Source organism: Mucor mucedo (assembly GCF_025094135.1).
Source record: "Mucor mucedo strain NRRL 3635 chromosome Unknown EV154scaffold_7, whole genome shotgun sequence".
Classification (NCBI taxonomy): domain Eukaryota; kingdom Fungi; phylum Mucoromycota; class Mucoromycetes; order Mucorales; family Mucoraceae; genus Mucor; species Mucor mucedo.
In genome coordinates, this window is record NW_026252291.1 from 50785 (window position 1) to 77224 (window position 26440).

Sequence of the window (26440 nt, forward strand, 5' to 3'; positions counted from 1 at the left end):
CCACATGCTATTTTTTATTCAAATATAGAAAATCCCGATACATTTGTACATTTAGCGTTTTTTAATTTTGAATTATTTTTTGTAAATATATGTGTGTTGTGGATAAGAAAGAAGGATAAAAAAAAAAAATTGAAAGAGAGAAAATATATAATAAAAATTTGCGAAAAAATATAAATTTTTGTTTGATTCCTTTTTTTTTTTTTACAGAGGAACAGACACTTGAGATGCATCAAGACCTAAAGCATGTAAAAATAAATTGACGTTGGCAATACGATGGCTAGCTTGTTCAATTGGCAAACGGTTTCTCTTTGCAAGAACAATGTTATCCATCACACGGTCCCTATATATTTCACCAAATTAGTCTCAACTACCTCTAAAACTCCCATGTTTCCTATTACCTGACTTCAGTCACCAAAATATGTTGTTGATCCATAGAGGCACCAACAGCCATAGCAGCCAGGAATTGCCATACATAGATATCATCGACAGCAAGTGATAATTGCATCATGGGGGTGTTGGGATTAATAGGCACCAAATAATACAAAGAGGGGAATATAGCAAGGTAACGGCCCTTGAGTGTATTAAAAAGACTGCCGTAAAGCTCTTGCCAGCGATGAGTCTCTTCTGGGGGAGGATGCGCTAAACCTTGTAAAGCTCCACCACCTTGCTTCAAAATCTCCGCACGAGACAAAAGCATTGTCAAAAAGGCCAAACCAGGCTTTGTTTGGGCCACCGTCAAAATGTCATTCTTTTCCAATAACAACAAAAGCAACCCGTTTACAATTCTAAGAGGGGCTTCAGCAATAAAGCCCAAAAGAGGTGGGATCGTATTATTCATGAATAACTCTACATCATCAAAAGTAACAAACATTTGCTTCTTGGCTTCATCGACATTGGCTACAGTCGTACCAGGATAGATGACATGACGGCACACTTGAAGCTTGGAAAAGTTACCAGCAAATACAGTCAACAAGGTCAAATTTTGGTCATGACTTAATTGACGTACAATACGAGGTATCAACTTTTTACCTTTACCGATCGAAAGCAACGAGATCAAAAAGGGCGTCTCGGCTGCCTCTGTCAAACGTAAGGTCTTCCATAACTTTTCTACCTTGGCTCCATACTTTTCATTAAACGCTTCAGCACGATCCTTCTCATCGTTTTCATCTTCATGGTTATGACGCGATTGAGGAGGTCCTTGACGATGCATTTGTTCGATTTCCAAAACAAGTGTATACATGTCCTCTGTAATCTTGAGCACAAGACGTTTATCATCAGCAGCTGTAGCTGACTTGGCGTGATTAGGTGTTTGAACATGATCTGCGGTTGATGTCGTAGTCGTAGGTGTATTTGGGTCAGACGAAGCACTACTCGTACTAGGCACTTGCAAAACTTGACGAGGATTACGAACCGTCAATGAGGTAATCTTTCCTAAAGCACCTTCCAAAGACACTTGCGTTTGCTTGGGTCGACGCTTGGCATCATTCACAATGCGTTGCAATTGTTGTTGCATACGTTGCATCATGTTCTCTTCACGACGACCACGACCACGGCCTCCCTCAGTTGATCCATGAGCACCAGTAGTTACTGCTGCTCCTGTTGAAGAAGTTGCTGATTGCAGAGGTAAACCAGCACGTTGACGAAGTGAGGAATACACTTGGTAGTAAAAATCATCCGCATAAGGATCGCCGGAAGCCAACTGAGAAAGTTGAATACGGTTCACGACATCCTTATCATGTTGAGTCATAAGCCCATCATATTGAGATTTACGGTAAAATTCTCGACGCTTCAATTCTCTTGCAATAGACAATTGTTGTTCCTTCATCTCTTGCTGTTGCTTCATGGCTAAAATCTGCATGGGATCAGGTTGACCATACGCAAATGGAGGAATGCCATGTTCTTGAGATGACTGAGCTTGTTGAGGTTGCCCTTGAACTTGCACTTGTTGTTGAGGTCGGGCAAGCGAAGCTTCCAATTCGGCCAAACTTAAAGTCTTTCCATTCATGGGAGGTTCGTTATTACGGTAACGGTTAGCTTGTTGACGTTGCATATCAGCCTCAATATCTTCCAAAGTGACAGGACGACGTTGTTGTTGCTGTTGCTGTTGTTGCTGTTGATATCCAGCCGAGGTAGTAGGTGACATACCTCCAACAAATTGTTGATGTTGATGATGTTGTTGCTGTTGTTGTTGAGGATGACGGTTGGCATTAGAAAAGGGTGATAATCCATTAGGGTTACCTGATAAGGATGAAAACCCACCATTGTCACCAGGTGAAAGGCCACTTCCAAAGTTACCCCAAATAGACTTGGAAGGTCCCATTGGTGAGGCCTACAATTTCGGATTTATCAGTCCCTTCCTCTCTCTCTCTCTATTTGTCATTCTCTGGTTTTAAATAAATCTCGTCACATACCTCTCCAAAGTTTCTTCCCATACCAGATGCAGTAACGGGCTGACGAACAGGAGGAGCAGCCCAAGGATTACGGAACGCACCTTGATTTGCTATATCTTCAAGAATTAATTTCAAACTTGTACAGCATTCATTTTGTTTAAACTTTACCTTGGTCTTCTTGTTGTTTACGCTTGGCATAAAAGGCTTCTTCCTCAGAAATACCTGCAGAGAATCTCTGCGTATTTCCAGAAAAGTCAAAATCTTTTCCTACAAGAAAAAAAACCGCGTGTTAAAAAGACATGACAGAAAGAAAAAGAAAAGATTGAAGAATATTTACCAACGGGAGCATCACCAAAAGTCATGTTGTTATTATCATCACCTTCTTCAATAAGCTGATCTCCAAGACCATCTTGCTTCTCTTCTGGCTCGTCATGAACACCGAGTTCATGACGAAGAGTAGCAAAATCATACACGTCAGCATCTACATGGTCGTAATTCTGAACTTGGTTTCTGTTATTGTTTCCTCCTCCTTGTTCAGTTAAAGCACGCATTTCATCCTCACTCAAAGGCGGTAGATTGGTATTAAAACTAATTTTGGAGATAATACCGTTACTTTCTGCTTGCTCTTAATTTTTTTTTTTTTTTTGACTTTACCCAAAAAATGAATCGCCCATCGATTATAGTATAATTTTCAATTAAACAAAAATAAAATTTTAAGAAGAAAAAAAAAGGGTTTTTATTTACTTTTGCCGTGCGTATGTGTATGTGTGGAAAAAAAAATCTCTCTCAGACTACGCGCGCGCTTCCAAATTGACTTTTTTAAAATTCAGATCAAATGAAACAGCTACTGACAAGCTCGGTACAGGTCTGTATTAAAATCAAGACATTCTTTCTCTTCTCTGGCATCCCCACAAGATTGAATTCTTCTTTCATCCAAAATATCACTCTGTCCATTGGTTTTTCAGTTGAAATCATATCCCTTCTTTATAAAAGTACGCATTATGTAATCGATAGCCTTAACAGTGATGTATTGTAAATATGCATGCAACTTACAATAGCGCTTTAATTCATAAAATACGAATGCTTGGTTAAAAATCACTTTAAATTTAAAATTTCATAAAACACGACGACAATATCATGCTGTAAGCAATTAGTCAACAGCTTACCTGTTCGGCGTTATAGGTGCAGTTAAATTACAAGATCGTTATGAAGTTTCGTATTTCCAAAAATGTCATCAGGTACTGAAGGTCTTTTTATACCCTTTGTAAATGGGAGCAGACAACTACACACGGATTACCTCCATATAGTGAGAAAATTACGCTTTCTCTCTCTACACTATTTGAACTTTTAAAATAAATAATATTAACAACATTGAACAATGCTATAAATTATGAGTTTTTATTTTTTGAGTATGGCTAAAGCTTTCAACAGAACGAGATGGAAACCATATTTTTTTTAAGCAACGCAACCTAATTGGCCTTTCTTGATCTTTGTATTTTAATGGGAAAGGGTACTGGGCGAGGAATCAGAGTCCGAGTTAGAAGCAGCAGAGACATTGCTGTTCTCCACCGCAGCAGCATCAGTAATATCAGCCAAATGTACTTGGTGGATCCTAACTTTTTTTATACACTTTCCTGTAAAGTATCGCTCAGCTTTTTTAGTTTCTAATTTTAATGGTTTAACAAACGCATCTAAAAAATCCAGTCTTCTCAAGCTAAACCTGATTAAGCCGAACATTTGTACTGGTTGTACTTAGTAGAAACTATCAATTTAAGCTTTCTTGGTTATAGGATCCTACTCGTTTACACTTTACTCTATGTACTACATTATACGCTGTAGTTTGTATGAACAGATATCTAACCCCTCAAAAAAAAAAAAAAAAAAAAAAAGCTTGGAAAGAAAACCAGGATTCCTCTGCTTTAATGTCAAAAGAGTCACCAAGGAAAAGACAAATTTGTTGGGGATAGGGGAAACGTAGAATGTATTGTCTTAATACCAATGTATAATATAAATTAGAAATGAGCTGCTCCAGTAATATAGGGACTTACCATGTAAATAAAAACCATTTCTGTCTTCCAAGAAATGAGTATGACTCGGTTTATGATGGAAGCCGCCGACTTCCTGGGACTTTTTTTTTTTTTGTTACACTGTGTTGTAGCTTCGGTTACTACGTTGCAGTTTCTAGCGAGAGTGGCGATTACTTGCTCAAAAATTTTATACATGTCATACAAATTTTGCTCCTGAAGTCTTGCAACACAACAAAGACTCGGTTTATCCACCTCTTCTGGGGCATCTGGCTGATTTTTATCACTTCCAAGTCATTGTGGTAACTGCACTTTACAGGCTCGAGTTTAGCGAAGAGAATCCATGAGACAAAGTTTTTGATACTCCAATGTGACAAAGTATGGTTCTTTGAAAAAATTGTTACTTTTACCTGAGCTGGGACTTTCCAACTGTATGGATTTATTGCAATTTGATATCAAAAGGGAAGACGTGTTTCAGGGCGTTTTGTACGGAGTTTAAACACAGTGTGAACACTCATTTGTTTATATTTGATTGTCTCAACCAATTTTGTTTAGATTTATTTGAAGTTTTTTTTTTCACAAACATACAGCGAAAAAAGAATTTAAAGACTCCCTCCATGTATTTTAAAATTGAAACTTGAAAACAAAAGCTGTAGTTTCTTTTTACTCGCTATTCTCAATATAGGACTACGTTCACAAACCAGTCCCGAATGAATAATATGCATATATCGACTCGTCCTATATTTCGGCTACTTGTAATCGCTTTGATGGTGGTAATTATCAGAAAGTGGCTTTGAAAACGTGTGGTTCCACTTGTGCCACATATAACATCTCTTGTGAATGTCGATTTAATCAATCGTGAGAATCTAAAATGGAATCAGTGTATCCATCCTATTTACTAAAATATAACTTAAACTCACATGTGCATTTGGATAAAAACATTGCAATTTAATCAAATGAATTTTTAATATTCTTATAGCGTCCTTATGTGATGATAAATCAAATCACTGCATTCATTCCACGTCATAATTGCGTATGATATACCATATTCTTACAAGTTCACTTTGAATATGCGCTGACAACCTTGTACAAGAGACAAAAAATAATTTGCATCGTGATCATACATGTGTGAATAAAAGGATGTCTTGATATAGTCTCTCTTTAACGCTTAGAAAATTGCTTTATTGAAACACCCTACGGCCACAGTCTACTTTTTTGTTATTATCACTAACTTACTAATACAGTAAAAAAAAACCCTCGTTATTTATAGGTCAAAATAATAGAGTATAGTAAAAATAACTGGTTATTGATTTTTTTTTTTTTTTTTTTATATATATATATAATTGTGACATTATGGCATAGATAATTAATTCATCGAGATGATGGTACTACACAAGAGGGTTACACTTGAGCACAACATGCGCCATCATTTTGTAATGGTTTGGGTTAGTGTAAAAGTTAATCCCAAATGACGAATAGATGTCAGGGATCTACATTTTTAATGTACACTGGTAAATGTGAACCAGGAATTTTTTTTTTTCATGTTATGGTCAAGTTGGGTGAAAAAAGGACAGACGACGAGCTGAATTACACTGATTTGTAAATATTCAGCTTTTTAAAATACAAATCAAAATGACAACAAACACGTTTTTAACAATGGATCTTCTGTGCGTGATAATAAAGTTTATGAGTTCTATTTAAGGCAGGTATAATCAGAAGAAAATATAAACTTGCAGTAAACAAGCAACTCTTGGACAAAAAGACATGAATCATAGGATGTTATTGTACTGTATATAGAAATTTGTTTACATGCATCTTCTTTATATAGAAAAAGAAGTAATTTTATTTTATTTTGGTTAAAAACATAAGATATTAAGATAATAATAGATATAGTAGGGAATGGTCTGGGACAGATGATGTAGATATATGTATATGTAAATAGTACTTACAAAGAAAAAGATGCTGATGGGGGGGGGAGGGTGGGAAGAGCGCTATTAAAGCCTAATAACATCGTTTTCTTGTGTTTCAAATTGTTGAAGATCAACAGATTTAATATAGGCTTCAGCTTCGGATCGTGTCATTAAGTTTTGTTTATATTCATTGTTTTGTGATAAGAGTTTCTGGATCCAACCTTTGGCTAATTTAAACACTTTAGTTGAACCTTTAATTTTCGAATAACGAAGTGACACAATCTGTACAGGTGATCCATCGTCATTAAATTTTGATGAGGCAATAGACGATATATCAATGGAGAATGTTGAAAATCCATCAGAAGAAGAGTCATCTTCTTCCTGTTCATCGTTTTCGCTTTGTTGAAGAATCTGTTGCTCTTGTTCTATCCTTCCTAAATTTAACAAGTCATGGCTACTTGAAATAGCGTGAGAAGAGGCGCTAAATAATTGTGTGCTATTATCCATATTTGAAAAGGTGAATTGCGCCGATAAACGATGTACTTGTCTTGACCACCATCCTGTATTTGACGCGCTATAATTTGATTGATTGCTGATTAACGAAGCGTGTTTGCGATTCAAGTCAGAGAGTCTATCATTTGAATTAAATATTTTGGATCGAAATAATGAATGTGATTGAGGAGGAGGAGGCTGAGTCGAAGATGGTGGTGGTGGTGGAACGGGTCGTTTGCTATTTTTGAGAGCTAAAAGTCCTACCAGTTGCGTACACGAAGTTTGATAATAGGTGATACCAAGTATGTCACAAACCATTCTAATAATTCGAATCATCTCGGATTGGTTTCTTTTGTCCTGCTCAGGATCAGCTTCGTCATGATGACAAGGCATGTTGAATTCGGGTTGGGTATTTGAAAAAAAGACCATAGATAATCGATTTGATAATTTCTTACGGGCTGGCACTTTTTTATCGACGGTGTTTGCAGTAGATGAAGAAACAAATGTGGATGAAGTTGAATAGCCAGAGACAAATGTTGTTGAAGAGGCTGTACGTATCTTGCATTGCATTGTAAAATAGGCAATGTGATCTTTTGTAACTCGCTGATAAAGCTGAGACAAGTTTAATGCAGAGGAAGTTTTCCGGAGTTGCCTTTCTTGATCGGTCCTCTTAAACTTTCGAAAAAGGTGACTGATAGGTGACCCCAATTCAGCAATATTATGGACTTGTTGCATGCGTACCTGCTTTAGTGTTACTACACACCCATAGAGTTTTTCGGACGTTCAAAGCTCAATTTTTTTGGTTAATCTTAATATGGACATTGTCGGGTTATAGAATTTTTTGTATTTCGGTGGAACCGTTTTTGCCAAAATAAAAATGGTTCAAATTGTTTAAAAATAATTATTTTGATTGGATAGAATTATAGGCTTAAAATGTAGATTTTATTTAAAAAAAAATAATGGATGGCTTGGATGCCATACAGCCTTGCCAGCCATTGGAAATCCCTTCAGGATGGTGTAAAAAATGCATAAATTTAATCCACTACTCCCAGAAGACTGTAAGACAGTATGCATTGTTCTATAGAGCATGTATAGCCAGATGCGTACAACAAACCTATAAAAAAATAGTTAGTAAATGATACTGGAATAGTTGAATAAAAATCACTTTACCTTATTTCTTGTGCCGTTCAGAGTAATCCGTATTTGACTAAAGAAGTATGAACGTTAATGCATGTTGTTTGTACACGAAAAGCAATAGACTTACCTCACTTCATTACGCGTTAAATCTGTTATAAAAAATTTTTTTAGTCTTCATTTGAACAAAAAAAAAAGTGCTAGCAATATACCTTCCACATAGATGGGTCAGTTATGAGTGTACTATTGAGCATAAAAGTGAAAAACTATAAGATAGATAGCTTTAGCGTTTATAAAGGGAATAAGAGAAAATAACTTACCAAGTTAAAAAGTTAAAGAAACGGAAAGAAAGACATGAAGAAAAAAAAAGAAGCTAAAAGAAAAAGAACCTGCTGGAAATAGCTGTAGTTCAAAATTCTGGTCTAAACCTTTGCATATAAAAAACCTCTAAGTCAAAAAAAAAAAAAACTATATCTCTATCTCTTTTACTTCCTGAATTATGAATACTCAACCTGAACAAACCAACGAAACCGAAAACCCCTATCGTTGCGATTTCAATGAATGTGGCAAGCGCTTCCGGCATCCAAGCGCCCTTACACGTCATAAAAAATCACATAAAATTACCGAAGCCTTCACTTTTAAGGCACCCATTACCCCAAGCAACACGGCCTTCAGGCGAGTGAATGGACCAGAAGTTACTGCATTACCTGAGTCGATTAGATCTACTCGCATCAGTCTGGATCGTATGGTGTTTCATCAAGAGGACGAATCTGAATGCCAAGATTACAGTGACGAGGAAGACGACGAGGACGAAGATGAACCTTTTGATGAAGACATTGAATTCACTGAATCCATTGTTGATGAACCGGAAGCTGTAGTCGACGAAATCGAGGATCAAACACCCATAGTTGTCAACGGCGAGTTTTTTCCTTTCAGGGATAAGATACATCAATTGATGTATCAATTCTATTATCGGTCTGGGGGTGACATATCTCAAAGTTTGATGAAAGATATTGTGAAGCTTGTCAAGGACGTCACTGAAGCCAAGGTTGCCTATCCCGAAGCCAAAGTACCTGCAGCTGATCTCATATTCAACTTTGATGATTCAAGAAGAACAAGAAACCAGATTCCCTTGCTCAGACAGACGAAGCACTACGTCAAGGTTCAGAAAAAGGTGAATGGTCAAGAAGTCGAAGAAGATCTCCCGTTCTATATGAATCCTCCCTCCGAAGTCTTGAAGTTGTTGGTTGCAAACCCTTCTGTCACTGATCATTTATCAAAACTTCCTGATCATACAGAGGGCGAGCTTGTCGATAGTTACCAGTCGAACAAATGGCGTACCCACAAGATGTTTCAACATCCAATGGTCTCTGTCATAATCAACAACATCCCAAAGGATATCTGGGTTGGTGATCTGATCAAAACAGGTCAAACTTTTGTGATTGTGGAGAGGTTTTATACCTTGAATCATTCAATCGTTATGGCTGAAGGTTACCAAGTTCTTCCCGTTGATGGTAGGTTATACCTCCACAACATGCCCAGGAAAGTTTCTGTCGAAGTGAATCTCATTTCAAGCATTTTGTGTGATCGCCCGGAAACTTTGTCATTGGATTTCGAACGTAATGTGCTGGATGACTCTAATCTCCTTAGAGCTTCTAGTACCATTATTAGTAGATTGAAAATGCCAAATCCTTTGAAGCGCCCCTCTCCTTCTTCTGCTCGTAAATTCAAGCCCGTTAAGGTTATTCCCCTGAATTTCTTTACTGATGATATGAGTGGAAATCGAACCAAGAAACACAACAAGTTTGATAGTTGGATTATGGTACCCGCCGCTTTGCCTCTTGCTGAACGACATGCACTTGAGAATACAGCCTTCATCTGTACAGATCATTTGCTGTCAGCAATGCAAATGCTTCCTGCTATTGTTGAAGATCTTTTGTTGTTGGAGAAAGGTGTGGAGATGTTTTTGCCTGGTGGTGAGGCTGTCGTTGTCGTTGCTCCGTTGCAATTTATCACTGCTGATAATGCGCGTCATTCGGAGCTTGCCTCTAGTCGCGGTGCCATTTCAAAGATGCCATGCCGAAAGTGTGTTTGGGAATTAAAAACCCCAGCTCGACTTGATGGCAGTGATTATCGTTGTGACCCTCGCTCTGAAAAAGTGGTTGCAGATATGTACGCGCGATATTTGGCTTCTGGCGGTGACAAGACTTTGTTGGTAAATGTCGATACTGGTTACAAACTTGTTGGTGGTCAGGCTCTGGTAGACCTTCAATCGTTCGATACGATGTTGGATTGTCCAATCGAGCTCCTTCATACGATAATGCTTGGTGTCGGCAAAGCCTTGGTAAAAACATTGTTGCAAGACCATCTGAATCCAACTGAGAAAAGTATCCTCGAAACAAGATTGCATGGTTACGTTAGCAAAGGGTTTACCCGAAAGCTGCGTTCATCATTGCGTCTTCATGGATCTTTCTTAGGTAGGGATTACAAAATCCTCGTTCAGCAAGTACCAATTCTGTTGAATCAATTGATCTGTTCTGGTGAAATTCGACGTGATGACGGTGTTCTCTTGATCAAGACCTGCTTTGAAAATTTGGGCAAGTTAGCTTCGCTTTCTTATATCAGCAAAATCAAGCATAAGTCTGATTCGTACCTGAAGTATGTGGAGTTCACTTACAATGATCTTCGTGTCTCGGTGATGGAGCATGATGCTTACATGAAGCGAAAGTATCCTAACAGAAGGGGTGGCTCCGTTTATAACTCCAGTAAAATGCACATCATGCATCATCTTGTTGATGATATTTATCGATTTGGATCCCCAATCTTTTATGAAACTGAGAAGGGTGAGCAATTTAATAAATTCATTCGAGAGTGTCTGTTTCGTACCAACAGACATAATCCTTCAAGAGATGCCGCTGTTGCTTTTGCAAAGAGGTTGATGGCTCGACATGTATTGACTGGTGGTTCTTGGTTGGTGGCAGGCCAGGATTATCCAGTTAAAGCTTCAAACAAAGTCCTCGAGGTTGCTGTGTCCTTCAAGTCTACTATTAGAGACTTTGTTGATAATGACGATGATGACAAGACCATGAAAGTTGGCTCAACCGGAATTTTTCAAAACGGAAACAACCTCTTTATCGGTGAAGTCGTCAAAATCGATGCGTTGACTGGTGCTCCCACCATCGTTGAATACGCTCTTTGGTGTGAACGTGGACCTGTGACAAGATTTGAACTTCTAAGCCAGTCCGACGGTTTAAACTCCTGCGTTTATTACGTTTGTAACAAAGACAATGGAGGAAATCTTGTTGTTGAAAAGCTGTTGCGGACGAAGTCGACATACAGAGAAACAGAGTGTCAGTTCGTGGAGATGCTTGATTTTTCAAGAAAGATGAACCCTCGTTTCAACTTAATCAACACCAGCAAGTTTGGCACCTTCTGGTGGGCATTGTCTCATAAAGTTAAAAATTTATAAAATTTGTCTTAATAAAAAATCATGTTCATGTACATGTTAATTTCGCCATGTTAATTTTTACTTAGAAGTTTTTTTTTTTTTTTTTTTTTTTTTTCGTTATTTCATTGGATGAAATGATTTTAAAAGCATAATTGTTTCCCAGAAGAGACTATCTACAAATTGAGCTAAGAAGATTTGGTGGGCTGGCTATTTTATTGGACGAAAGATTTTAAAAATAAAGTTTACATTCAGATGAGGGCACCTTACTATATAAGTTGAGGAGACTCAGTTGGTGTGTAGTATACAACTCCGCACATAAAATATTCGACACTTCCGTTTTGAGCCAAAAAAATAAATAAACCTACTCTTTCTTCGTTCAACGATTCTTTCATATTTTATTACACAATTTATCATGCCACTTACTGACATTACTAACAAAGTCTCTAGAAAAAGCAAGGAACTTTCAGATTTCGATCGTGGAGTCATTTGCGGTTTGGCAGAGCATGCCAAATGGACAGGTACCCAAATCAGCAAAGAATTGGGCGTTCCTAGAACAACCGTTGTTACGATTATAAAAAAGTATCGAACTGAAGGGATCACGACTGTCCAACCTCGTCCAGGAAGACCAGCAAAGCTGACAGCAAGAGCTGAGCATCACCTGACGCTTTTAGTTCGAAGGGACTCCTTTGAACCTTTAAGTGTTCATATGCAAAATCTTGCGAAGGCTACCGATCCAATCAGCCTGACGACATTGAGGAATGCACTTCGCAAAAACGGTTTTTATTCTTGCAGACCTTCCAAAAAACCGTTTTTGAGTCTTAGACATAAAAAAACGCGAAGAGAATGGGTCGACGACAAGATGAATTGGACATTAGATGACTGGAAGAAGGTAATCTGGTCCGATGAGTCGCGATTCGCACTCAGGCACAACGACGGTGGTGTGAGAGTTATTAGAAAGAAGGGTGAAAGGTATATGGATAGATTTGTTTTACCAACATTTAAATTTGGTAAGGGATCAGTGATGGTATGGGGATGTTTTTGGGCAGGCGGTTTGGGCCCTTTGGTGACACTAAAAGGGTCTGTCGATCAAGAAAAATATGTCAATTGTTTAAGTCAAAACTTTCTCCCTTGGCTTGAACAATTGACAGAGAAATATGGTCATGACTTTATTTTCCAAGAAGACGGTGCCCCATGCCATACAGGAGGATATACGAGGTGGTGGAAAGAGAAGGCTGGGATTGCAGGCTTTGAGCGATGGCCCGCTCAAAGTCCCGATTTGAATCCGATTGAGAACCTTTGGCGCCTCCTGGGACAAAGGATTGCTAAAAGAAGAGCCCAGCTTCAAAATCTTAATGAATTGGAGGTTGCACTTCATCAGGAATGGAAGTTGTTGGGGGATGAAGTGTGTCATAAGCTTGTAGAAAGTATGCCCGATAGATGCCGGGCAGTAAAAAAAGCTCGTGGCTCAAATACCACTTATTAACGTAAATAAAAAAGTTTCTTTTTACAAAATATATATATATATTGCTATTTTGTCAAGTTTGGTAGAATTTGAGATACCTTTTATTAACAAGTTTTTGGTTTTAAAAAAATGCATGACTAAAGGAACTCAAATTTTTGTGAAAAGTGTCGAATATTTTCGGTGCGGAGTTGTACTATTGTGTAATTCTGCCTTTGCCACCTTTTGTGCGTCCAAATTGATAGGGTTTTGGGAAGAATGAGGTGCTGTTCCCGTAAAATACGTGGACGCATTTGTAATATGGTAAATTACCGTCTTTGGAACCTTGCAGCCCCGCTTTTTTTCTTCGGTAAGATCTTGTAGATGTAACTTCTTACTATTTTGTGAGCATAGTTGAATCTTTGTATTGTCATCGTCTCGAACAGATGTTGCATAAGACTCCGTCACTTCGTTCGCATGATACAATACATTGGGTACGCGCTCTTCAAATACATCCGGTAAATTACCAAAATCGTTGAACCATGGATCGTTGCTCAAAAAATTCTTTAAACTTAGGCGATCAAATCTATCTACAGCCAAGAACTTTTTTATAGTCTCTTGAAGCTCTTGGCTTAATCGAGATGGAAACTGGTAGCGGTGACCGATGACAAGTTTCCTTAACTCAGGTTGTGCTATTATCATCAGTAATTTTTTTTTAGTTTAAAGATATAATATAGGGTATAAGTGCAACTAACTTTTAGCGTGTGCAAAGAGTTCAAGACCTGCTGTCATTCTATACAACATGATGCCCAAACACCACGAATCTACCTCTGGACCAACATAGGAACGCTGCGTCATTATTTCCGGGCTATAGTATAATAACGAACCACACACGGTTCTCAAACGCTGTAAACCAAATCTATTTCCTAATCCAAAATCCGCTATTTTGACATGATGATCTGGAGTTAATAATATATTGGGAGTCTAAATGTTATTGTTAGTGCATATTACATGCAGATAAACTATCAAAAAAAAAGTTACCTTAAGATCTCTATGTACAATCCATTTAGAATGGCAGTGGTCCACAGCTCTAACCACCTGACGAATAATATCACGCGCTTGCTGTTCAGGTATAGTGCTATTATCAATTGACTTGAGGTATTCTTCAAGATTATAACCTGGAACATATTCCATAATAATATAAAGTGTATCAGCGGTTTCATAGGTCTCGTACAATTTAACTATATTTTGATGATCCAATATTTCCATAATAGCAATTTCGCGTACCAGCCTGGACATGACACGGTATTTATGTTCCTTCTTGTTGATCATCTGGTTTTTTTATATATATTTATCATGCAGATTGCCATATTTAGTCAATACAAGAAATAAATAAAAAAAACAATAAACATGTTTAAATTTACCTTGATGGCAACTTTTAAACCTGTCAGGTAATGATAGGATAAAAGTACTTTACTAAATTTACCGCCACCCAATGGAGATTGAAATATGTAATCACCAATACCATCCAACAAGCTATCTGAATTAAATGGAGGTGTAGGCTTATTCTTTTTGACGATAGTGGAATCAGGAGGTGAGGGTGGCGCTACAGGAGCTGCTATTACTGTGTCATTGAGCTCGGCCGTCGTAGATCGTTGTCTCCATTTCGAAGAACGGAATGGGTTACTAATAACCATTTAAAAAACAAGGTGATGAAGGAAAGAAAAAAAAAAAAAAAAAAAAAAAGAGGAAAAAAGGAAAAAGAAAGAAAAAAAAGGGAAGAGAAAAAAGTTATATATTAATAGAGTAAAACTTGTTATATTGCACCAAACAGGTAAAAAGCATCATAGAAAATCTAATTTAGGTCTCGAAGTTGTGTGCGTGTGTGTGCGTAAAATACAAGGTGTAACATTTTTTTTTTATTATTTTTTTTTAAAGTGCAATCGCACACGACCTTTTTTAAAAACCAAATAAGCCATTTTTTGATAAAGCCGATTCTAAATGCACTGGTACTACTTTAGCCAACTCTTCTTCCTTCTTCTTATCCATCTTTTTTGAGGTTAAGCCTCCAATCTTTTTATAATATTCCACAAGTCTCTTATGACCTCCTGATTTGGCTAAATCATACGGTGTGGGTAATTTACGAGGGATATACGAGTTAAAATCACATCCAAATCTTTCAATTAATAACGTGGCTACTTCAAGATGACCTTGTCTAGATGCCCAATGCAGCGGTGTTTCTCCTCGGATATCTGCTTGTTCCAATGGTAATTGACATGCTTGTACCAGGAATAAAACAAGATCTGTATGACCAGATGCTGCCGCATAATGTAAAGCGCTTGCGCCTATTAGGAATTTAGTTTAGTACATTACACAACTTTTCTCTTTTTTGTCTTTTTAAAAATTTACCCATGCTATCGACTTGGCTGTGGTATTTTGGTGGGGTAAGGGAGACAATATATTCAACTACGGTTGTATGACAATGTTCAGCAGCTACTTGAAGAGCAGTTTTGTTTTTCAGACCTGCACCTCTTGAAGTTGTAAGATCTGCACCAGCTTCTACCAATGTCTGAAGTCCTGGGAGCCAGCCCAAACTTGCAGCTAAATAACCTGGTGTGACTTTGTCCTCTTCAGTTTGACTAAGTGTCATTGCATTGGGATTGGCACCGTGAGCAAGCAATAATTCCATAGATTGTGGTGCTTTAACTGCAATTAATGTATGAAGCATACCATAACCATATTTGACTACTTTTTGGCTGGATGATTGCTTTGCCGTATTTGGTGATCCACCGCGTCTTAAGAAATTACTATAAAAAAAAATTAGACCAATGTTTTTTCACCGCCTAAATCTATAATCATTACCTAATCATTTTCTCAATGGTTGAATCAGTTGTTTTACTTTTGGCGATGGTTTCCCAAAATGCATCGGAGCCTCCAAATGCAATAGGGTCTACCCTACGTTGTTGCACGACTTGTGGGTTTACCATACCGACAGCAGGAGCTTGACTTGTAGTGGTAGCTGAACGAGTGACTGTGGGAATGGGAGTAGCAGGAACAATAGAAGCGGGTACCGGACCAGCTTGCATGAGTTGCCAGGAACCTTTTCTGCCCTGCAAAAAGGAAATATTATCACCATCAGTACTGGCCGAATGAACACTTGCACTACCGTTATTAGAGTTTTGTCGAAGACGTGGAACAGGTGGCGCGGGTGAGAGTTCTGAGTTAAATGCAGACCAATATGGGCCGGATGCATTGGATGAAGTGGTGGAAGAGGATGAGGATCGTGAAAGATGTCGTACTTTATCAGTTGGTGACAACGGTGAGGTAGGCATAGGTGGAGGGGGTAGGTTGTATACTTGATGTGCACCTTCTGAGCCAGAAACAGATGAAGGCGGGGGACTTGTTGGTGTTGCACCGTAGTGTGACTTATCCAATAAGAATGAATTGTTTGAGTCCATCGATGGACTTCGAGGTCGACCGCCATTCATTGATGCAAATTGCTTATTTAACTCGGCTGCTTTGTCGTATTTTTTCTTGTAGAACTGCATTTCACGAACTGCTTTTTCATAGCGTCGCTGGTAATTATCTTCTGTCATTTGTAAATTTTCGTATTCTTGCTCGAGTATTTCTGAGCGTTGCTGTAACATTGAAATTAGTCTGTCATATTCAGTAGTCATTTTCTTAATTTCCAAGCGGACAGCTTGTTTAAGGTCTTCGTTGGAGATGTGTTGTGTTAAGTTGGCTAAATTTTCTTTGGGGCTACTGCGCTTAGACTGGTGTTGCATAGCCGCGTCATTTTCAGATATGTCAAATAACTGCATACGTTGGAGATTTCGAGTATATTGGTGTTCCTCTACAGTGGTAGGTGGAGTCATGATATAAATATGTATATATAATAAAAAAATAAAATAAAAAGAAAATGTACAAGGGAAAAAGAAGGTAAAAGGAAAGAGGAGCTAATGGAAAGAATAAAGTATTGCTCTAAAAAGTTTAAAAGAGGTACAGGGAACACAAAAAGTTTCTTTTTTCCCAACGGATATTGTGATTGCTGAGAGTAAAATTAGACGGCTAATTAAACGTTCTATTGTGATGTCCTAGCCACCCTGTGAACGAAATGTGCGTAGATCCATTGATCTTCTATTTGAGTACAAGCTATCTCCATCTTGCTATGAAAGTCAACCCACACACTGCTTTGAATACTCATATTTCCGCTCCTTCTCGATCTCAATTTGTCTTGGTTTTTCTCTTTTCTTTTTCTAATGAGGCAGGTCTTCTGTTCCATATTTTTCCTTTTCATGAGCTAAATTGCTTTTTTAAGCAGTTTCCCCAAATCATATGAGGACGTCGTACAGTTACATTAAAATTAAGTAGTCTCCGTTTAAATTTGTTTCAAACACAAGAAAAAGCAAAGACCAACAGTTCAGGTACAAACTACTTAATTGATCAGCTTGTTTTTTCTATATATCTATACATAAAAAAATGCTTCACAATTAGAATTGTTTTTGTATGAATACATAGCTCTTTTCTTTTTCTCTTTTTTAGAAGGATATACTACATTAATAGCATATAATCCTTTTTCTATTGACACATGAGACGCGTCTTAAAATTTTTGCAAAGGGAAAATCATGAGGGAATCTTCCATCATCACTAATAATATTACTGCTAATTTGATGAGCTAGTGGTAGCCTTTTTTTTCTTGTCACATGCAGCACACACTAACCTCAAAGGTCTATAGAACTATGCCAGAAGCTTAATTTAGCTTTCGCTTTTGACGGACCCTTTTGTGCATACTTGCTGAGGTAATGAAAGCTGTCTCTGTCCTATTAGATTGGTCACAGATTTCCCCAATTATCTATGCTGGGACATCAGCAGCTCTTTCTGATTCTTCCCACACACACTCTCAAATTTTATCAAATAATGGTGCTCCCTTCTAATCTTTACGTTACAACCCTGCTGTCCATGGATAATGGAGAAGCATTAGAAAAGTAGGAATATGGTACGACCTATTTTCCCGTTATTGGATACGATGGTTGTGGTTTGACCAGGATCCAAATGGCCATCTGAAACATGATCTATATTTTCCAACAGGGTAATATTATACCACAAATAGTACCGATCTTTGGGTGATTAGTCGCTTGATCAAATCCCATTCCATGCGACCCTAAAAAATACCTTTTTTATACCTGGTGTATTTCTTTACTGCTAAAACAACGACATCTCGGCCTATCATCTCATTTGGCTCTCTTGGAGTCTAGGCAGCATACTAGTTTCTGACCATTTCAGCATGGTAGTCAGTGCATATAACTCCGTCACCACGTTGTTGTTTCAATATAACAAAAACACAACATTCCTTCCATATACATGTATTTTTTTTTTCAATCTGTACGTTTCTATTTTGTGTGTATTTATAAAGAGTATATTGTTGATAATAATTGACACCACAATTTTTTTTTTATTTGCATAATTGAATTATGTTCTTGGACGTATTTGGTAATTTTTATACAATTGTAAATTATATATAAATATTTTAACGCAATTTAACAATTTTTAATATAAACAATACAGTACATGATCTTGTCGTCCATTTAGTACGTGATTACACGTTACACTGACCACCAGTAAAAAAAACCCACAGCAAATTAAATTTAACATGTAAATCGTCGTCTTTTCTCATTACTATACATTTTTGCCGATTGTGGCTTTACAATAAATGCCGTATGGAAATGTCAGAAAATGAAACGAAAAAAACTATGATGCCTTTTTTTTTTATTTGTTGGGTTAAAAGAGAAAATAAAACTGCTCACTTCGTTATTACCGCGACATCTTTAACACGATGTATTTGTGAATTAGGAAGGTCCCGTATTTACGCCTTTTCTACGATCACTTGTCCATTATTGAACGGATGCTTTATCTAATTCACTTTATGTGAGTGTTATCTATTGCAATCACCGAATGATACTTTTAATTGAGTTGGCTTTTTTTTTTTGATGGGGTTGTCTGACTGCCAATACTTTTTTTTTCGTCCTTTACGGCTCAAGTTTCCATTTTTTTTATTGGATCTCTCCCAATTAAAAAATAAATAAAATAACTGTTAGTGGTTCTTGGCTTTCTGAACAATCCTTACTGAATGCAATCAAATTCTATGCACGCCTATTTGTCACACTGCGCTGCATCTTAAAAAAAAGAACTGGGCAACAGTGCTTCATTGTTGATCCAGTCATTATCAATGAATGAAGATGCTGAGCTTAATTCTAAATTTAACAGCAAAACGAGAAAGATTAAAAATAGTATCATGTTTACTGGCATTCATGCCCGCCAGTCTTTAAAATGCCTAATACGCCTTTGCAATCAATATGACAGCTCGTAACGATCATATTTAGACCATATATTGCAAGAATGAAAACACATGGGGTTTTAATCTCAATTGAGTGTGTGTATTGTTTGAATAAGGTACACACATAAAATACAACTGTCGAAATTCGCTGTTGTATCAGTTCGTTATATCAGTAGATTTTATAGCACACTTCCTTTACTAGCAAATATTTGCCTTACTTAAAGAATAAGATTCAAAGCGGGTGTCATGAAAAATGGATCCAGTTGTATTTCTTTTATCTACAATTATTTTATAGCTTTGAAACTACTAGTTTTACGTATACCATGTAGAAGTATGGTACTGCAGTAGCTGTTTCAATATGTCAATAAGACACGTACATTGTTGATAAAAACTCTACATACCATGATATAAACCTTTGTCAAAGTTAATGATCGGAGATTTGTCATAAATGAGCACTTTGTAAATGCATAGATGAGTATGAATAAAGACGAATTCAATGGTTTATTTTGATGCAAAATCCGACATATCTCTGGTATGGACCTTATAACGTATTCATGACATAAAACGTACAACAAAGCAGCGCATCCCCTCCCCCTCTACAAACATTACACATTCATCATGAAGCCATTGACATTGTCCCTATTCTTGCTGACTTTGGGCCGGCCTTCTGATTGACATTAAACATATTTTTAGCCCATTATAGTTCTAAGCTACAGGAAACTACCTCCATTCGATGCAATAAATTAAAATTAACCATAAACAACTACATGCTATATTTTTACAACATAAGATTTGAGAAGAAAGTTACGTCATATTACTTTTGGGCTGGGTTGTTGATCCCTGGAAAGAGAATTTACGGGTCTATGGAAGCTTATGGAAAAATCCCTTTTTATCATCATAACTGTAAACCTACTCAGATCTCAGAACTAAAATTTCTGAATCTTTATCTTGGGAATCAGACCAGCGCATGGGAAATTTAATATCATTTGTACCAGAACCTATGTCAATACGAGGGGTGAGGGTCGAGTAGATGAAGGAGGTTACGCATGGTTTAGTTTTATTTAGAGATAATAGATATAGCAGTAGCTATAGATTTTTTAGGTCTTACTGTAAACACCAAGTAAATCTTTAGCGAAATTGATGGCTGTAATTAGCCAACTATATAACATAAGTTGTTGATTTGAGACCTCAAAATAGATTGGCTAGCCATTATGCAAAAAAAATAAGATAGTCAGTCCCAACTTTAAATTTGCCCAAAAGTGTAAAAACTGGTTTGGTCAGATTGATAAAATCAGTAGTAAATGACACTCCGAATTCTATGGCAATCTCTCCTCCGGAATTGTATCTTTGAGTTCACACGACATTCTAGATCAAGTGAATAAACGACTTGTTTACATCATCGTCAAAACATAAAAAAGTAAACATGAGAATATATATGGGATAGTTTCCACGTAACATACTTTAGCCTAGACTTTTGCTCCCAAAGGCACAATAACTATTAATCTGATGATTTGACTCACCACATGAGCAGCAAGAGTCAGTCCTACCAGCATAGATTTTCAATTTATCTTTTTTTATATTAAACTTTAAATTTGACATTTGGAGAGCGGTTTTTCGAAAAATATACCTGCTGATTTTGCATACCAAGGTTCAGTGATTACTCTTCATATCCAAGCTTTTTCAAGACATTATATGATTTAGGTACGTCATCTCTACTTCTAACAAAAAAAAAAAGCATTACCGTATTCACAAAGCCCATTCATCTGAACTGAATGGAACTCAAAGAGTATAAAAATAGATTTTGGTGATCGTAATATTAGACTTATTTCTTTGTATGACTATGACGAAACATGAATTCTCAAGCTCGGAAGGAAAAGGAAGACTCATGAAATATATCACGCTTTTTTTTTTATAATATTGATAATAAACAATAAGCGATTTGAATGATGCATCACATATTTTAACGGATGGGGGAGACCGTATACCCAGAGGCGCGAATGGTGCGGAATCTGCAATTAAACTTCCGTCTCGGCCATTTTTATTTTCTCTCGGGATGACAAGGGGAGGGTACGGCTGACTCATTCAGCTTTTTTAAATTGAAAGGTGTAGATTTTTCTTTTTCGTTCAATAGATATAAATAGATTATTCTTAAAAATAAAACTCTTCGTCGCGTGTCCACACCTGGTTATCCCTCTTATTGCCGGATCCAAGCTCTAGCTAAAAACGACGTTAAAAAAAGAAGAAGATGCTGGACTTGACGTCCGACGTGTCTGACTTATAACCAACTATCAACTTGTGGGTAAGTCTTATTATGATTTTTTTATTTGGAGATTGTTTATTTTTTTGTCACTGTGCATGGATGGTTGATTGTTTGTGCTACAGATAACATCAATCTATATTTATTATTTTGCCCATATAAACATATTATGAATGAAGAGTAACGTAAGAAACTCCGAACTTTAAACTGATTAACATAGATAATTGTTATAAAAATTTTTTTCAAGTCATTTTTACGGAGCTAACTTAGAGTGTAAACGTCAACGAATTTTGCTGTTCCTTATGCCCAGCGTTATCCCCGTCTCAATTCTGATTTCCCGAGCCTTTTGTGGGCCCCAAACTCTATTATATTGTTTGTCTCGAACATGGTGGATGATCTACAATACACCATTTGCTAAAGTTGTGTACAACAGTAGAAGTAGAAAATCTCTATTTTCCATTATTATTTAACTGTTCGAATGTAACAGTAGCTTTCTGATGGTTTTTTGGCACTATTAATAAGACGCAAGTCAGTAATTCAAACTAAACTCTGTAAGTGTTTACGGAAATATCTGTACATCCGTATATTTTTCATCCACGATATCGACACCCTCATGTTTTATCTTAGTTTTTCCACGTCATTTTAGAGCCACATTCTTTTTCTTACATATTCGGAGATCATCGCTATACGATGAATACCTCCTAGGTTGGACTCTCAGGTTTTGAATGAGATCGCTGTAGGCGCATAATTTATATTATAGACTATCCTCAGCCGTAGTGTTGCCAAAGTTGGACTATATCTTTAAAAAAGAGATATTGTCTTTTAGTATTTTTTGAAAAAACAAAAGTCATTATTAATAACCTTTTCACGATATTTATTACTTTCCTTCATACAAAACAAAGCAATAAGTATAAGTAAGTAAAATTGGCTCAATCACTTTGGTAAAGTGTGTGAACGAGTTTTAGTCAAAGATTGACAAACAAGAGCTGAGGGTTGTCAGAATGATTTAGTTGTTTAGGTAGTTCCGACTTTGTTAATTTGTTTACCAGTGTTTCAGTAGTAGCATATACTAATAGTGAGCATGCTTCATGAAAAACCGAATTGATCATCCCGCTAAGTCTGGAAAAAGTTGCAATGCTATAGCATGTGAATTGACGCAGGTGTAGACATTACTGAATTGTGCGATACTCTTTTCTAGAAACATACCACACTGATATTTTAAAGATGTACTTTCATCTCTTTTCTTGTGCCATCGTTTTGGCAGAAGATGTAGTGATGTAATTTGTAATTGAAGGGGGGTTTTTTTTTCGGCAAGAGGGATGGTAGGAAACCATGATGCATTTTTCCTCGGGTTTATATTTGACTTGCAGCTCCCCTGGATATTAAAATGATTTTACCAAGGACCAAGAAGATTTCGGTGAAGACCCTCTATTTCTGGCAAAAAAAGAAATGAACGGTTCTCCTTTATTTTTTTCATTTTTATTGTGATTTGCAAATAATAAACTCTCCATCGTGTGTCCACACTTGGTTATCCCTCTTTGTGCCGGATCCAAGCTCTAGCTAAAAACGATGTTAATTTCTTTAATATTTGCAAGCTTCGAAACCCCGGACGGCCATAGAATAACTACATAAACAACTTGTGGTGGAAACTATTTATCGATAAAATATGTTTATGTATACTTCTTTTTTTTTTCTGTTTTTCTTTATTCAAATTTGTGTAGTACTCAACTTGGAGTTGCTTGTTGAAGTGATTTTTTTTTTTTTTTGACAGGCTATATCCAATTTTAGAAATGTGCTTCTTCCGAGACACTGCAGCAACCGCGGTGAAAGGCTCGGAGTTAAGACCCCTTTTTTGTAACCTTATCTAAATTGATGCAGTCTGCACAGCTTTCCGCCGCCTCTCACACAGACGATTATAGTCAGAAAACCCCAAAAATCGAGGGAAAAAGAAAAAATTATGTTTATTTACATGTTACATAAAAAGAAGAGAAAAAGAAGATAGTAAGCCAAAAAGAAATATAAAAAGGAAAGTAAAAGAGAGAATGAAGGTATTGAAATTGCAGCGTATTATGTGAGGGTGAAAGGGGAATATTAATTATTTTTAGTACGTCTTGCAGTGGGAGAATATCGTGAGCCTGTATTACTATTGATGCTGGTTGCAATTGAACCAGAGGAAGACATGTGTCTCTTATGCTTTTGACGTCCATTCGATCCAACGCTTGATTCATCACCTTGTGAGTATTGTTGTTGTGGAAAACGACGTTGGCTATGACTGGGTGAAGTCATGGGTTGCATCGACATTAACCGAGGATCCATCATCATCATCGGTTGAGGCATCAAGCGGGGGTCCATCATGGGCATCAATCTGGGATCCATCATGGGCATCATCATGGGCATCATGCCATTAGCATATTGCTGCTGCATATACTGAAAAATAAAAATGTTAGCCTGTGCAGACTGAGTGCATGAAGCACGTTTGTTTCTCTATGTACCTGTTGCATCATCATTTGCTGCTGTCTTTGATCCATCATCATACGTTCTCGCATCAATAATTGTTCATCCATCAATGCACGATTGCGGTTCAAGTCTTGAGATTTACTTTCCTTTTCGGAAATGACACTTAATAGTCCATTGCGTGGAGCTGATTTTTTAACAGGAGCTTGTACCAGCGGTTGACCCGAGGCTCTTAATTTCTTTTCCAAAGTGGTTGATGTGCGACGATCATGATGGGCTTGTTCTAATAAACTGTTTTGGGTGAATAGCTTTTCTGAAGAAGCAATTGGCATATCATCATCGTCGTCGTCGTCATCATCATCATCATTATCATTGTCGTGAGTTGCCATACTAGCTGGATAGCGGGGCATCGAATCTCGCTTGTTGAAATAACCAGAGTTATTATCGGACATCATTCGTGGTTCGACAGATGAAGTTTCCCAGTTTTTGGCAGGGGCATACTCACTCGTGACAATGGTACCTGTTGAACCATACATGGGCCAATGTGGAGACGATCCAGCCTTCTGAGCAGCGTAGAAAGGTGGTTTTAATGAAGATGAGGAAGAAGAAGATACTTCCGAGTTTGATTTAGATGCATTGGGAGTGATGGGTTTTGTGAATTTGACAGGCTCTTGTTTCTTCTTTGGTATTTTGAATAATGATTCATCGCTATCGCTATCAGACTCTGATTCTTGCTCAGATTCACTGACATCACTAGCACATGTTACGGTTCTTAAATGGGTTTGTTGAACGGGGATATTATTATTTGATAATACAGATTTAGTGACGGAAGATCGACGTTCCTGTTTCAGCCTAGACCCGTTTTGTAATTTATCCAGCAAGATATTTGAAAACTCCTTCTTGTTTTCTAACAGGCCCTTTTTCACATCCACCCAATTGACCTCTTGTGGCTCCAAGAAGAGGCGAGAGCTGTCCATACTTTCCGCAAAGTTTAATGCAGACGACAAAGTGGAGTCCTGTAACAAGCTGGTTGGTTTTCCATACAGTCCAAATGAGTTGAAAGTGGCAATCAGCCAATGAACTAACTCGTTTGTATTGGATGTCATTAATAAGGCGCTCGAGGAATCGCTTACTAATTGGTTGTTCTTGTTGTATAAACTGCCTTCTATTTTAAATATAGTTGCGATATTAATTAACTTGGGTGATTCAGGATAAATGGTGTAAGCTTGTACGACATTTTTCATGGTCATGAATGGATGTTTCGATTTTTTGGATTCATAAAAGAGCACTTGACCGTTTGTTTGGATGAGTTTCTTTGAGAACATCTTCTTTTCTATTCTTGTGTTGGATACGACGGACCAAAACTTTTTCCAGCCGGTGGAACCAGGGAATCTGACTTGAAGAAAGCCTTCCATTTTTAAAAGAGAAGATTGATTGAGGATGGGTATAAATTGTTGCCTTGTGATAAATGACTTTGTGTATATTTCTTGTAGGTGAGAGCATTCAAAGCAAGAAAGTCTAATTGCAATGATCCATTTCGATAATGTTTCTTTATTTGGCGCCTGTAAAATAAATCGATTGGCACCAGCGGAATTCAAAGAAAATAAATTGATTTTTGTTTCAACAGTTAAACAATTTTCTATTTTAACAGTTGAATCCGTGATGTTAATATATTGTGGGTAGACATTTGTTGTTGTTATTGAATTATCCCAAAGAGTCAATACCGGTCCACACAATTCGACGTACCAAGAACTCCATTTCTTTATTTCACAATTATTACCATTTGAGTTCAAATCATTGCGCTTCTCTAAATACCCCTCTATATACACTTTATCCGTATACTTTTCCATCAAGTCATGAACCTTTTTGAATTCGGTAGCTGGAAATGTCATTGTATCTGAATTCGATTTGATGGGCTTTATAAATCGATTGGGTCGAGTCGATGACGTATTGCACTCAATGTAATTTCGAATTGACACTGGTCGTTGTATTGTGCTTCTCTTTGTTGTTATGATTTCTTCGGGTTCTTCGCAGTATTCTATTGGCTCCTCCATATTACTATTATTATTGTCTTCGTCATAACCGTCGTCATGGGAACCAGTATGCCAATCAGGTTGATTAAGTCCATACTTTTCTAAATATAACAATCGTGAACGTCTACGTGTTGCCATAGACACCTTTCTCCTGGTCGGCCTGGTCTTCCTTGGTGCCGTAGAAGCACTGCCATTATCTGAATCTATTTCCATTTTGTTGTCATGTTCTAAATAAGTTGCCATTTAAAAAATATATATATGTATATTTTAAGAGAAGAAACTAAAATAAAATAAAAAAAAAAAAAAAAAAAAAAAAAAAAAGGGAAAGAAATAAATAAAAAAAGGTATTTTTAAATAAAAATAAATAAAAATAAAATAAAAAATCAGGTGAGTCAGATGAATTAAGGAGAGAAAAAGGTGTTTTTTTTTGCTTTTTTCTACATGTATATTTCAATCATGACAGCTGTAAAAAATTATTTTGCTTGCCATCTTTTATATTTTTAGTATTTCATTTGGACACTAAAAA

At 37.0% G+C, this 26440-nt stretch overlaps 5 protein-coding genes across 5 annotated transcripts; all 5 read right to left on the reverse strand.

Moving 5' to 3' along the window:
- Nucleotides 1–5: 5 nt before the first annotated feature.
- Nucleotides 6–3147, reverse strand: EV154DRAFT_278143 (topoisomerase II-associated protein PAT1-domain-containing protein). The gene is made up of 6 exons (XM_051594734.1): nt 3045–3147; nt 2728–2978; nt 2559–2657; nt 2412–2506; nt 399–2329; nt 6–340 (listed from the first exon to the last, which is right to left on the reverse strand). The coding sequence occupies exons 1-6, from the start codon at nt 3062–3064 to the stop codon at nt 202–204; spliced, it is 2535 nt and encodes an 844-aa protein (XP_051462422.1). The 5' UTR covers nt 3065–3147; the 3' UTR covers nt 6–201.
- Nucleotides 3148–6308: 3161 nt separating this feature from the next.
- EV154DRAFT_598632 (uncharacterized protein) lies at nt 6309–7932 on the reverse strand. Its single transcript, XM_051607058.1, has one exon. It carries the CDS (start codon nt 7549–7551, stop codon nt 6409–6411), a length of 1143 nt encoding a protein of 380 aa, XP_051462423.1. The 5' UTR covers nt 7552–7932; the 3' UTR covers nt 6309–6408.
- A 5042-nt stretch (nt 7933–12974) lies between these two features.
- EV154DRAFT_493191 (kinase-like domain-containing protein) lies at nt 12975–14592 on the reverse strand. The gene is made up of 4 exons (XM_051599773.1): nt 14261–14592; nt 13878–14168; nt 13592–13820; nt 12975–13528 (listed from the first exon to the last, which is right to left on the reverse strand). The coding sequence occupies exons 1-4, from the start codon at nt 14531–14533 to the stop codon at nt 13008–13010; spliced, it is 1314 nt and encodes a 437-aa protein (XP_051462424.1). The 5' UTR covers nt 14534–14592; the 3' UTR covers nt 12975–13007.
- Nucleotides 14593–14659: 67 nt separating this feature from the next.
- Nucleotides 14660–16830, reverse strand: EV154DRAFT_278417 (ankyrin repeat-containing domain protein). Its single transcript, XM_051594735.1, has 4 exons — nt 15699–16830; nt 15360–15643; nt 15246–15302; nt 14660–15181 (listed from the first exon to the last, which is right to left on the reverse strand). The coding sequence occupies exons 1-4, from the start codon at nt 16709–16711 to the stop codon at nt 14796–14798; spliced, it is 1740 nt and encodes a 579-aa protein (XP_051462425.1). The 5' UTR covers nt 16712–16830; the 3' UTR covers nt 14660–14795.
- Nucleotides 16831–23364: 6534 nt separating this feature from the next.
- EV154DRAFT_435495 (uncharacterized protein) lies at nt 23365–26214 on the reverse strand. The gene is made up of 2 exons (XM_051596792.1): nt 23920–26214; nt 23365–23854 (listed from the first exon to the last, which is right to left on the reverse strand). The coding sequence occupies exons 1-2, from the start codon at nt 26155–26157 to the stop codon at nt 23519–23521; spliced, it is 2574 nt and encodes an 857-aa protein (XP_051462426.1). The 5' UTR covers nt 26158–26214; the 3' UTR covers nt 23365–23518.
- Between the last annotated feature and the right edge of the window lie 226 nt (nt 26215–26440).

Coding starts and splice junctions, on each gene's coding strand:
- EV154DRAFT_278143 (XM_051594734.1), bottom strand. CDS start 3,064: ATGGGCGATTCATTTTTTGG. Junction 2,979..3,044: donor ATGGGCGATTCATTTTTTGG/GTAAAGTCAAAA, acceptor CTCCAAAATTAG/TTTTAATACCAATCTACCGC. Junction 2,658..2,727: donor TTTTGGTGATGCTCCCGTTG/GTAAATATTCTT, acceptor TTTTTCTTGTAG/GAAAAGATTTTGACTTTTCT.
- EV154DRAFT_598632 (XM_051607058.1), bottom strand. CDS start 7,551: ATGCAACAAGTCCATAATATTGCTGAATTGGGGTCACCTATCAGTCAC.
- EV154DRAFT_493191 (XM_051599773.1), bottom strand. CDS start 14,533: ATGGTTATTAGTAACCCATTCCGTTCTTCGAAATGGAGACAACGATCT. Junction 13,821..13,877: donor TTGTACATAGAGATCTTAAG/GTAACTTTTTTT, acceptor AATAACATTTAG/ACTCCCAATATATTATTAAC. Junction 13,529..13,591: donor ACTCTTTGCACACGCTAAAA/GTTAGTTGCACT, acceptor TGATGATAATAG/CACAACCTGAGTTAAGGAAA.
- EV154DRAFT_278417 (XM_051594735.1), bottom strand. CDS start 16,711: ATGACTCCACCTACCACTGTAGAGGAACACCAATATACTCGAAATCTC. Junction 15,644..15,698: donor ACCATTGAGAAAATGATTAG/GTAATGATTATA, acceptor TTTTTTTTATAG/TAATTTCTTAAGACGCGGTG. Junction 15,182..15,245: donor CAGCCAAGTCGATAGCATGG/GTAAATTTTTAA, acceptor AATTCCTAATAG/GCGCAAGCGCTTTACATTAT.
- EV154DRAFT_435495 (XM_051596792.1), bottom strand. CDS start 26,157: ATGGCAACTTATTTAGAACATGACAACAAAATGGAAATAGATTCAGAT. Junction 23,855..23,919: donor AGCAAATGATGATGCAACAG/GTACATAGAGAA, acceptor TTTATTTTTCAG/TATATGCAGCAGCAATATGC.